The sequence below is a fragment of the Bubalus kerabau genome, chromosome 23 (genome assembly GCF_029407905.1).
Source record: "Bubalus kerabau isolate K-KA32 ecotype Philippines breed swamp buffalo chromosome 23, PCC_UOA_SB_1v2, whole genome shotgun sequence".
NCBI classification, from domain to species: Eukaryota; Metazoa; Chordata; class Mammalia; order Artiodactyla; family Bovidae; genus Bubalus; species Bubalus kerabau.
The window spans coordinates 40,156,476-40,169,450 of record NC_073646.1 but is presented as its reverse complement, the minus strand read 5'-3'; the positions used below and the strand labels follow the sequence as shown (position 1 = coordinate 40,169,450).

The 12,975-nt window shown below is 58.7% G+C and overlaps 1 protein-coding gene across 2 annotated transcripts in view; it reads right to left on the bottom strand.

Annotated features, from left to right (window-relative positions):
* The window catches only part of RADIL (Rap associating with DIL domain), a 56,794-nt gene extending 44,928 nt beyond the window's left edge, over positions 1-11,866 (bottom strand). For both annotated transcript variants that reach the window (XM_055561401.1, XM_055561402.1), the window contains exons 1-2: positions 11,743-11,866; positions 7,098-7,696 (exon numbers count right to left, since the gene is read on the bottom strand). In XM_055561401.1, the coding sequence (XP_055417376.1) occupies positions 7,098-7,632 (535 nt within the window). In that variant the 5' untranslated portion in view covers positions 7,633-7,696; positions 11,743-11,866. The remainder of the gene's footprint in view (positions 1-7,097; positions 7,697-11,742) is intronic.
* Between the last annotated feature and the right edge of the window lie 1,109 nt (positions 11,867-12,975).

The window sequence follows — 12,975 nt, the reverse complement described above, 5'->3', positions numbered from 1 at the left end:
TGTATGGATGTGAGTTGGACCATAAAGAAGGCTGAGTGTCAAAGAATTGACATTTTCAAACTGTGGTGCTGAAAAACACTCTTGAGAGTCCCTTGGACTGCAAGGAGACCAAACCAGTCAATCCTAAAGGAAATCAACCCCTAATATTCATTGGAAGGACTGATGTTGAAGCTCCAATACTTTGGCCACCTGATGCGAGCAGCCAACTCACTGGAAAAGACCCTGATGCTAGGGAAGATTGAAGGTAGGAGAAGAGGGTGACAGAGGATGAGATGGTTGGATGGTATCACTGACTCAACTCTGGGAGATAGTGAAGGACAGGGAAGCCTGGCATGCTGTAGTCCATAGGGTCGCAGACTCAGACACGACTGAGCGACTGAACACCAGCAACAACTCATCCCTGGGTCTCCGCACAGTGCTGTTCCCTTGGCCCAGAAGGTTCTTCCTGCCCCACCTACTGTCCACTCCTCTTCACCTTCTTAGTGTTGTCAATTTTGAGACTGGCTTGAATTTCATCTCAGAACATCCCTAACCTCCCTGCTAAATTAGCACCCACACTATTCTTTTATAGCACACAGAAGTCGTCATTCTGTGTTTTTCAAATCATCTTTTATTTCCCACTGCAGACTCTTAGCTCCATAAGAACATGATCTGTTTGTTAAATGCTGTTTATCCAGTACCTAGTCAAGTACCTAACATAGTAACACTCAACAAATATTTGCTGACAAATAAATGAATGAGCGTAACAAAGACAAATCTTTTAGGACTTCGCTTAGTCCAGTGGCTAAGACTCCACACTCCTAAAGCAGGAGGCCTGGATTTGATCCCCAGTAAGGGAACTAGATCCCACGGGCCACATCTAAGAGCTCGCATGCCGTGACTAAAGATGCCACTGCTGCAACCGAGACCTGGCACAGCCAAGTAAGTATCTGAAAAGGAAAATTCCTTCACCTTCAAATCACTGGCTAATCAATATCCAGAAGGCCCATCTCTTGAGTTTTGTTTAGGCCAAGGGACCCTTTCAAAGTTACACTCTGACTCAGGAAAATCATCTCACGACTCAGTTCACAGCCGCTCACGCCCACCAGTACAGGGCATCTCTCTGGCTGCATGACTCCAGCATCCTGCCACCCGGCAGCCCCTTCTGATTTTAACCTGTTTCCGGGAAGATTTCCATGGGGCGGGGGCTCATACTCAATGCTTAAGGATACGGAACGGCTATACAAGAAAGCAGGCAGCCTGTCTGCAGAAGCTGCTGTCCCACAGTAATCCAGAAGCGCCGTTCCCTAGTAGTGACCCCCAGGGGACTTGGCACAGGCCCTGGAGCGGGTCATTGTGCCACGGTCTGTAGCAGGAAGAATAGGATGCAGCCTGAGTGCCCATGACTAGGAGAATGGATCATGGAGTATAAAAGCAAGTGGTGGAAACCATGCCTCAAGCAAAAGCAATGCCGCAAAAAAGAGCTGGATTTCCACGCAGCACCACAAATAGAACTAAATGTTGTATCTTATCACACCTTACATAGTATATAATGTCTGTAGGTGGAAAGAAAGCTTAAACTTCAATATACTCAGATTTATCTGCCTTTCCCCCACGGTTTGTGTCCTATAAAGAAAGCTGAGCACTGAAGAATTGACACTTTTGAACTGTGGTGTTGGAGAAGACTCTTGAGAGTCCCTTGGACTGCAAGGAGATCCAACCAGTCCATTCTGAAGGAGATCAGCCCTGAATATTCATTGAAGGGACTGATGCTGAAGCTGAAACTCCAATACTTTGGCCACCTGATGAGAAGAACTGACTCATTGGAAAACACCCTGATGCTGGGAAAGATTGAAGGCAGGAGGAGAAGGAGACGACAGAGGATGAAATGGTTGGATGGCATCACCGACTCGATGGACATGAGTTTGAACAAGCTCCAGGAGTTGGTGATGGACAGGGAGGCCTGGCGTGCTGCAGTCCATGGGGTCGCAAAGAGTCAGACACAACTGAGTGACTGAATTGAAGCCTTATTTATGAAATCTTTATTTTAGCTCTATAACTTTATCTCTGATGTGGGGGTTTTTAAACTATTTGGAGTGAGGATCCAACTTCACTTTTTCTTCCCTGCACTGTCCCTAGCCATACTTTAGCCAATTCCTCATATGTTTTGTGTCTTTCAAACATTCTGCACCAGATCGGATCGTCCCGTGTCTTGTGTGTTAAGCGGTGAGCCTTCGAAGGCTCCTTAGATGACGTGGCCTGAAGTCTCCAGGGGCGGCGGGGGAAGGTGCTGCCAGCCAGGCCCCGGGGGGTACATCGGGCTCGGGAGACAGGGCTTCTAGGCTTCCTTCAACAGCCCGCCTCAACGTGACACTAAAGGCTGTACCGGTTTTAATCTAAGCAGTGAATGAAGGATGGAACTGGCGTGTTAGCAGCTAGCCACCTTTATGTTCTCTTTGAATTAAACATCCTCAAGAACAGCCTTCCCTCGTGGTACAATGGATAAGAATCTACCTGCCAATGCAGGGGACATGGATCTGATCTGTAGTCTGTGAAGACACCACATTCCTCGGAGCAACTAAGCCGGTGTGCCTTAACTACCAAGCCCGCACCCTAGAGCCCGAGAGCCGCGACTCCTGAGCCTGCAATCCTGACCCGTGTGCCCGGGAGCCTGTGCTCTGCAGCGAGAAGCCACCGCAGTGAGCAGCCCGTGCGCCGCAACAGAGTAGCCCCCTTCCACACACAGCAGCAGCGACCCAGCACGGCCACAAATAAATAATACAGATCCTCAAAGACGTCTTCTAGGCTCAGTTGATTTTCTAGTTTTAGACTGATGGGGAAAGTTGGCCGTCGTCTTGCTTTTACCCACACGTAAACTCAAGTTTTCCCACAGTGACTGTCGCTGAGAACAGGCTCAAGGGGAGTCTTGTTCAAGACTCAAGAGACAGCTGCTCTTCAGTGAGAGAGAAGAGAATCCAGATCACCTCCTTCATCCTGAGAGACAAGTTATGAAACGTCAGATTCGTGGCAGGAGGAAAAAAAGTCAAAAGCAAACAGCACCGAGAAGCTGGGGGTGCGGGACGGAATTCACAGCACACAGCTGCTGAGACAGCAGCGGCCTCACCAGACGCCTGGACACCCCAGTTTAGTCCGGGCTCAGGCCTGCCCACCCCTCCGTGGACGGGGGGGGGGACAGCAAACACACGCCCAGTCAGCTGCTCAGAGGACAGGCCCGCCCCCGCCAGCCCCTCCAGCCGGCCTCGGAGGAGACGGGAGGCCGGCAGGCCCCGTGGTCGATGCCAGAGCAGCGCGTTCCTCCTCACTCAAGCCCCAGTCCATGCTGGTGGGCACCCAAGCCCCTGCAGGCCACCCCACCGCCCACACCCCTCAGAGAAAACCAGACCCAGCCCTGCAGCCTGAGGTGCGCCTTGAAGCCCAGACCTACAGAGGAGCTCGCCCTTCTAGTTTGCATCAACCCTTAAGCAGGGATTTAAGGAGCACCTGCTGTATGCCAGACCACACAGACACTGCAGGACGATGGGGACAAGCCCAGGGCTGATGCAGAGACATCCCTGCAGAGAGAACCTCACAACACGGCAGCTTTAGAAACCCTCTCAGCTTGCCTCCCTCCGAAGAGGGCGCCCAGAGCCAAGGAGGCCCTGCCTCCCAGACGGGAACAAGGCCAGGCAGGCCACAAGGAAGGCACCCCAGTCCCTCAGGCGGGGCCCCAATGCCCAGCCCGGCTGAGGGCCCAGGACACACGGCCTCGGGCACCTGCAGGAGGTGCAGGCGCGGCCGGCAGGCTGAGTTCCTGCCTCATCGAGGCCACCGCGTCCAAACCAGTGGTTCCCACTCGAGGGCGAACTTGCCCCCTGGCCACCCAGCCAGGCCCAGACACATCTGTGGTTGTCATGACTGGGGGGCGAGGCTGGGACGGAGCTAAGCATCCTACTGGGCCCAGGGCAGCCCCACAGCAGAGACCTGCCGGCACGGAGTGCCCGGGGCTGGAGTGAGAACCCAGCTCACAAGCTCACCTCCGATCCGGGACACAAAACAACCCCATGCTCTCGCATTCCCTCGCCACTGATGAAAACCACATGGCCCGCACCCCTCCCCGGGGTCAGCAGAAGGGGTCAGCAGAAGTGACTGCCGCTTTTTTCCAGGGGACGGGCCCAAAGCCCTCTCCGTGGGGCATGAGCCCTGGATGCCAGCCTCTGGGAACAGGCGGGAGCAGCTCTGGCCCCTGCCCGCGCCACACGGGGCTGCCATCCTCTGGAAATCGTGGGCAGGCTGGCAGCTGGGAAAAGGCAGTATTTATGGAAAACACGCGCCAGCGCTGCCCAAACACACACTACGGGTGCGTAATGACGGCCGGACGGTCCCGGAGAACCGTGTGGGGTCTTCCTCCAGCGCCCTCGGACAGCCCCTTTCACCGCCTGGCCAGGAGGGGCGTCCCGGTCACCCAAGGATGCCCTGGGGGCTCCTGGAGCCTCCAGGATGCACGAGGGGGCTTTTAACCTGAAACTGGCACAACCAGTGAGCCCCACACAGGCGCTCTTCTGACGTGAGGACCAAGTGGGAAAACCACTATCCTCGTGACTGTTGAGTAACCTGACACCTAGGGAGGCGGGCGCTCGTTCACATCCGCACATGTCCACGCGCACGTGTCCACATGCCCACATGTCCACACAGGCAGTCCATTACTCTCGCAACCTTCTCCCGACGAGGTGGACCATCCACTCCCAGGGGCTAGAGACACCGTCACCCAACCTCAGGGAAGGAGGCAGGGAATCTGGTGTCTGGGTGCCCACCACAGCCCACACCGCCTCACAGCCTTCGGCGACACTCGGGTCACTCAGGGCACCTACAGCATCTTGGGGCTCATCACGGGCCACCCAGGAGGTGGGGCGCCCCTTCTCTGGAGACGCTAGCATTAGGAACAGCAGCAGAGGCCGCCAGGGAGGAGCAGCCAGAGGGGCTCACCGACCACCCCTCGACAGCAACACCTCACTCTTCAGTCTCTCTGCAGGCCCCACCATCACGAGGAGGCGGGGGCCCCGGACCCCGGGTGCACTAGGAGGTGAGGGGAACCTGGGGACCCAGGGGCTGCAGCGGACTCTACATGGGAGAACAGTGCAGACTGAGAGTTCACACGTGCGAGCGTGTGCACACAGCTGGGTATCACCAGGATCCCCAGACACCTGACACAGGGGCCCTGGGCTCTGGTGAAGCTCCACCACCCGTGCACCGTGGAGCAGGGCTGGATGGGGCGGGCCTCCTGCAGGGTCCTTGGTGCTCGCTCTGCAGCATGGTCACTGGCTGGGGGGATGGTCCAGCCAGGAGGCACAGGGCACCCAGGCCACGCCCAAGTCGGAGGCTGGCCAGAAAGGCCAACTCCCTGGGGCCCGGGAAGCCTGCTCCGGGCAGGTAACACAACCCGCTTCCAGCCCAAATAAGTGTGTCAGTGAAACCCCACCCAGGTCAATAGACTCCTTCTCTGAAAAGCATCCCCAGACTGAATAGGCTGGGCGCCTTCTCCGGCCTCAACAGTGTAAAAGGAACAGGTCTAAATAGTGTCACGGAACAGGAGACAAAGCCCTGCGCCCCCAGATGGCATCCGGCCCCGTGGCTGCCCTGCTCCCCCTCCGCTCAAGCGGTCACCCCATAACACAGAGCGGCCCTCCAGGGCCCACCCGGGACCTGCAGAACCGGCGGGGCCGGCCCAGCCCACATACTCTCTGCTCTCCGTCCAGCAGATGAAACGCTGGGCAACACGGTGACCGTGAGCCGAACACCCACCCCTCCACCCATGTGACGTGACGCGGCCCCTTCCAGGCCTTCTAGAGCGAGGCGGGCAAGGAGCCGGGGCCTCGGGAGCAGCAGGGCAGGGCCGGCACGGAATCCACAGCCTGCAGCCAGGCCTGTGGGGGGGCGTTTGGGGCGCTGGTCTGATGAGAATTAGAAACAATAACATCGAAATTAATACAACACTGTAAATCAACTCTACTTCGATAAAATTAATTTTTTTAAAAAACAATAAAAGAAACAACTCAGTAACATCAGTTACTCATTGGGCAGCTTCTCATTCTCCCAGGTGCCTGCAAATCTGCAAAACATCGTGATGACACACCTGGCCCTGTCAGAGGGACCCCAAGCCCATCACAGGTCCACTTCCGCTGTGAACTCACAGAACAAACCCCAGACAGTCACAGTCGGGAACTCTGCACATACCCCTGCACCCTGGGGCCCCTGAGAGGCGAGCACCCAACCTCCAGATCACAAGACTGAGGCCAAAAGGGGTAGCGGGCTCCGCTGCCGCCCACCACCACCCGTGGCAGCCCTGGCAGGCCGCAGGCCATCAATCCGCCTGCCACACCCTTGTCCCCATACCCTGAGCATGCAAGGCAGGCTCCGCACAAGAGGAGGACCAGAGCACACGCACGTTCAACACACCTGGAGACACACACAGGACGTCAGCGAGGGCTCCAGCCCCCTGACCCCACAGACCAAGTGATGGGTCTCCCAAGGCCACCGAATGACCTCTGCTCTGAGCCACATGAGACCACTCCATTTGCTCACATAAAGCCACCATTTTCATAAGAAACGAAGAAGTCGAATACGACCCGAGATATGTTTAAGAGTCTTTTGGCATTTGAAAAAAACATATATTTTTTATGGCACTTAGCATTAAGATAACCAGCTTCTTTCCACCAAGTGAATAACAGCCAGACACAAAGCAGCAGCCCTGCCGACCCCAGAGGTTGCGGCCCCCTCAGGGCCCGGGCTGCCCCAGCGAGCCCGCGGCAGTGACCCACCGCCTCCAGGCCGGGCCTCCTCCGGCCCAGGCCCCGAGCTCCAGCGCGTTCCCTCGTGCAGCACAGCTGAGACCCCTTCCTCCAGCAGCACGCAGCCCCCTGTCCAAGGGGCCCCGGGAGCCTCAGACGCTGAGGGCCTTTCTGTACGTCTGCCGCCTGCGCGGGCCGAGGTCCTCCCTGCCCCACGACTCCACAAGGTGGCATGAGTCGGCACCAGCAGGCGCCCGCCGTGTTGACAGGCCCCTCCGTCTGTCCCCCTCCAGACACCCCGCGTCCCCTGAACCCCCACCTTTACTGCCTCACCTGCCGTCATGGTGTCCACGTCCTTGGCGGCCAGCTCCTCCACCTCCGACCTCTTCCGCAGCTCAAACCTCCGGGACAAGCCTTCTCGGGGCTTCCATAACTCCTGGATCAGGAGGGGCTTCTCGTTGTCGCCGAACACCCGGAAGCCCTGAGCCTGCCACGCATGTCCGCCACCGCCAGCCTGGCCCACCACATCGCACAGCACGAACTGGGCGGCACGCTCAGGGCTCAGTGCGTAGCGCTCCAGGGCCTCCCTCACCAGCTCCCGGGCGCTGGACGTGCCGGTGGCCAGGACACTCTTGTAGTGGGTGCCTGAGCACACGCTGTCACCAAACACCTTCAGGACCCCGGGGGCCGAGAGCTGCGTGGACAGCTCGGCAGGGTCATCGCTGGCACCCAGGCCTGAGTAGGGGGTGTCCAGGTCGCGGTACTTGTAGCTCAGGGTCCGGGACAGCACACTGGACAGCAGCTGGCCCTGCCGCTTCAGCTTGCTCTTGGTGGGTGGGGACATGATGAAGTGGGTCCCATAGAACATGGTGGGCCCGTCTTCACCGACGAGCACCCGGGGCTCCGGCCAGCGGCAGGGAAGAGGCCGCGTCCTGGGAGAAAACGAAAGGCGGGTGAGCACCGACCAGCAGGAGCCCACAAGGCTCGGGAGAACTTCACCAGACTGGATGGCTGACCAGGGCCTGCTGCCCCAGCAGAAACCGCGGACACAGCACCTCGGAGGAATCAAACAGGGAGGATACAGCCGAAGCCGGTGGGACCACAGGGGACAGAGCAGGTCTGGAGCAGCTGGGGTTCCCTTCAAGGAAAGCCGTCACTAGGAAGCTCCACAAGGTCACCCAAGGGCAGACAAGAGATGCCCAGAGCCAGGTCAGAGTCCGGCGTGCCTCCCCTAAACGCCACCTGCCCCACCTGTGCTCCGGGAGACTCAGCGCACACGGCAACGCAGCCAGCCAACAGGCAGAGACAACCGCGGACAGCCGCCCGCCGTCAGCACACAAGCCCCCGACACGCTGCTCCGGGCGGACCGGTCCTGGTTTGGAGGAGCCACTTCCCAGGACGGCAGCACTCGAATGGACACATGACCACAACGGACATAAAAGGGCTCTTCCAGAAGCAGCGGAGGCATGGCTGGAATGCCAGGGTCCACCCACGGCATCCAGCCTGGCGTGGGCCCTGGCCAGGCCAGAGGGGCCATCTTGCCGAGGAAATCAGAACACAGCACTGAGACGCTGAGGAGCGTTCCTAAAGTCTCGACTCTCGTGCACTTGGGGCCCCCAGAGGCCTAGGGTTCCAGAGAGTGAGGTTCCGGGCCCTCTCCCCACAAGCTCCGGGCGGATGGAGGGGAAGGAAGACGTCCTCCTCCACAGAAACTCGGGGCTCACGACCACTGGGGGAGCCCGAGCACTGCCAGCTCCCGACTCTGCGCCCCCTCCAGGCAGGCAGACCAGAGAGGCAGGTCCGCTTTCTAGAAGGCTCTGGAAACCCAGGCCAGGCCCTGGTGAGAGCAGCTCTGGGCACCGGCCCCAGTGACCAGCGTCAGCACGGGACTCCGCCGCAGTCATCACCTCAGCCCTGACTCACAGGTGCTGGGAGGGGCTTCCCAGGGGGGAAGGGACCGCCCCAGGCGGGAGAAGTGACTAGGGAGCCCCCCGAAGACGAGGATCCACGCCCACACCGCAGGACCCAAACCGGGCGAGGCCCCCAGCCCAGGCACCAACATCGAACCGCATTCTTCCCAGCTGGCTGGCCCCTGGCCCCGGGTCCCAGCCTGTGAGGTCATCACCCCCACCCTGACCCCAGGGCTGTGGGAATGAAGGCTGAGCAGCAGACCTACCGTTCCGTTCCTCCAGAACCATCCTCAGAGGACCCTGAACTCTTCAAAATGCTCCTAACAACATCATACCCCAAAGACTGGCTTCTGAACGCTAACGCGTGCCCACTGGCTGGGCTGGGGCCCCCTGCGCTGACAGCCCGCTGTGCAGGCTCACCACCGCAGAGCCCCGCGCTGTGGACCAGCTTTGAAGCCCCAACCTGCTGAAAACTGCCAGGGGTCCTCAGCAGAGGAGCGCACGAGGTCTCCGGGCTCGAGTCCAGCTGGAAAGGAGCGACTCCGTCCTCCGAGGAAGGTGCACCAGCCTCCCAGTCAGAGGCCGCAGAGTGCAGAGCTGGCTTGGCTCCCCATCTCAGACCCGTCCGAAGCCCCGACTGAACCTACCACAGAAGCGTTTCCGCTGGGCCTCACATGACAAGCACACGGCTATGGTTCGCACACCACACGAGTGCCTTCAAACCACCGCGCCTCCTGAGAGGCACACCACCCGCCTCAGAAAATTCCAACTCGTGCCTCTGGCCACCACCCGTTCTCCGTGGACCTGACCCTCCACAGACGCACGGCTCAGCTCGAGCACAGCCCCCACAGTCCTGACCCAGCCCCGCGGTCCGCCAGGGATGTCTGGCAGAGAAACCTCTATGTTAGGAGATGATGTCCAAGTACAGAGTAAATAAATACAATGCTGAAAATGGCGGAAGCCGTGTCTCAGCAGAAGGCCAACTCACAGAAAAGTCAGGAAGTAATAAATGCGGGGATTTAAAAAGCCCCAGATACAACAGAGGCCTTCCCAAGTGGCTCAGTGGTAAAGAACCCGCCTGCCAATGCAGGAGACACGCGTTCAATCCCTGGGTCAGGAAGATCCCCTGGAGGAAGGATAGGCCACCCATTCCAGTATTCTTGCCTGGAGAATCCCACGAACAGAGGAGCCTGGCGGGCTACAGTCCATGGGGTCAAAAAGAGTTGGACACGACTTAGCAACTGAGCAGAGCAGATACAACGAAGAAGTAAAAAGCTATTTTGCACCAGGGGGTGCATCTTTACAGGTTCTGTAAGGCTCTTACAGGTTCTAAAGCTTATGTGATTCTGCTTTAATTAAAAACAGAAAATCACAGACACATAGCTGCTATGTGTAGAGTCATGGAAGGGAGCCCCCCTCCTCTGAGGCAAAGTTAGCAACATCAACAAAAAAGGGGCAGAAAAATGTAGGAGACACTGACTCACTCCCTTCCAGCAACGGCTTCTTGAGCCCCAAGAAGTCCCAGTAAACACAGACCCTGATGGGCTGGATCCATTCTACCAGGAGACTCTCGCCTCCTCATGGTCATGCCCTCTGTGGCCACCTTTAGGGAGGGACTACGGAGCATGGCCACTTGCTCACATGCACCCTTCCCCTACAATCACACACAGAATGCAGAGTACAGCCTGTTTGTCAAAATGGGACGCCCGCGTTTTTTGCAAAGGGCAAGAGGCGTGCAGGAGTTTCCTACGGAGCGGAGCACACCCAGGGTAACAAGATTTGTTTTTTTGGAAGCATGACCAGCCTTTTCCTCTTCTGCTCAGTCCCCTCCTCTTTCACACAAAAACTTGGGGAAACACGGGCGCAAGGCTGCAGGTCGCCTGCTGTTGCTTCTCCTGGAGAATGTTTTTCTCTTGTTCTCAAGAGTCCAATTTCTGATGAAAACAAGCTCAAGTCACAGCAGCGAGTGAGGTCAGTGCAGGGCTGACCGAATGGGTGGAGGGACACGGCTGTTCCAACACTGCAATGTGGGATCCATTAGCATTTCCACCAGGGCAGGAAAGGAAGAGGGTGGATTCACAGGCTCTGATTCCGACCAGCCATAAATCCTACATTGACAGCTTCAGCCAGAGCCACACTTTTAAAAGATGGCAATAATCTAATCAGATTTAATTCAGGCGTGCTAGCCTCCTGAGAGGGGTCTGACTTTTCTGTCTGTGGGATTAAGAACTTGTCTCCTCTCTCCAGCATACTCCAGAGGCTGCGGGAGCTAATGGGAGACACCTGTAACTAACCAGAGACACCTGTAATCAGGGCTGGAAAATTCTTTCCAGCAATTCAGATTAATCAAACACTTGACCAGGTGCTGGGAGCCCAGGTGTCTGGGTCTGCAGCCCCGCCCCGGCCCCACCCACTGGCTCCGAAATGGGATAATCCTGTTTCTTCCGCAGGGGTCCCCAGGAGCCCCAGCCCTGCGTGTTTTCTTAAGAGGCACTATTTTGTCGAGGGGCTGGAAATGGTACAGAAATAGCTGGGAGACAATGCTGTCAGCTGGCACACGAGCGAGGAACGTGCTACTGTGTGAACAGAAAAACCAGAATAGGCTGTGGGCGTTGGGGGGGGGGGTATTGTCGCCCCGACCCTGGAGAAGAGGGTGACGGGCCCCTATGCTCCGTGCCCGCCTGCAGGCGCCCCACTCCAAGGGGGCCGCCAGAGAGACTGAAGCTCGGGGGACGCCACGGTTGGGGGGACTGGATTCGGAGGGACGCAGGGGGCGGTGGCCGCAGGTGACCTCCTGGAACCTTCAGGCTAGGCCGCCCTCACCCCCTGCAGCTGGCTTGCGGGAACCGCCCCCCGAGACCGCGCCCGGCCCCCGAGAGCCGCCTGTTTCCACGACAACCGGACAAGCCTGGCCCAGGCGGCCCGAGAGACGCCCCGCGTGCGGGCCCAACCGCCTCGGCGCGCGCCCCCCGCCCCGGGGCCTCGCCGCCCAGCCAACCTCCGCGACCCGGAGTCCCGGACGCCACGGAGCGACCCCAGCCGCCGCTTCTCGCGCACCCCTCACTCACCTCCAACGCAGCCCGCCGCCGCCGCGTTCCCGCGCGGCTCCTACCCGCGCCGTTGGCCCGAGCCCGTGTCCCGGACCCGCGCATGGCGCGACGCCTCCTGCCGGCCGCCCAACGGACGGGGCGGTCCCTCGGGGGCGGGGCAAGGTGGGCGGGGCCTCGAGGGGCGGGGCCGGCGGCGGGAAGACGGGAGCGCGAGCTCCTCTTGCGGCCAACCCGAGACACGGAGCGGACCTCGGGAAGGGGCGGGGCTTCCGAGGGACGAGCTGCTGGCCCAATGGACGCCGGTGAGACCTGAGGGCGGGGGAGGGGGGCCCCCCCTTCCTCCGTGAGTAGGCGGGGCGACGAGATGGGCGGGGCCTATGGTCAGCGGCCGCCCAATGAACGCACACAAGACCTGGAAGGGGCGGGGCCTCGATGGAGGGGAGGAGCCGATGGGGGTGTGCCGGGCTCCGGCACCACGTGCCGACCAATTAATAGGCACAGACGTGCCTCGAAGGCAGAGGTGGGTGGGGCTGGCCGCAGAGAAGTGGGTGCTGGGCTGTGCACCTCTATCTTCAGCTCAAGGGGACTATGCAGGCGAGGCCGGGCCAGTGGTGGCTGGGTGGGGACGGGGGCTGGCAAACTATTTTGTCCCCACCTTCTAGTCCCTAGGTGGACAAGAGGAAGAGCAAAGAGGAAGCTGGGTTAAGACAAGCGCTGATGGAAAGCGCTTATGGCGGTCCATAGTCGTTAGTCTGATATATGAACATCTAAAACACGGAAAGAGGACGAGGGTGGCAGCTTCCCTCTCTCTTACAATCCGTCCCCCACTTAGCAGCCAGAGTCTTAAACGACAAATCAGATCATGGCTCTCTTCTGCTTAAAACGACGCAAAACGGGGTCGGCTCAGCTCCAGGGCTCTGGCCCAACCGCCCTCCTCGAGTAACTTGTTTTAAGAGAAGCTCCTGTCCTTAGAGCTCACTTTGGCACAAGTCCTCCGGCTGGGGTTCCACCTTGGAGAAAGGCTTCTCACAGATAGCTCTCTTTGTACCGCCCTGCTCTTGGTCTAGACCTGGGGGATTCATGTGGCCTCTGGATAAAAACGCAGAATTCTGACCCTGGGAGTCAGTCTTTTTGGTGACAGCCATTGGGGTATAAAGGGCTTCCCTGTTGGCTCAGACAGTAAAGAATCTGCCTGCAACACAGGAGACCCAGGTTGGATCCCTGGGTCATGAAGATCCACTGGAGAAGGGA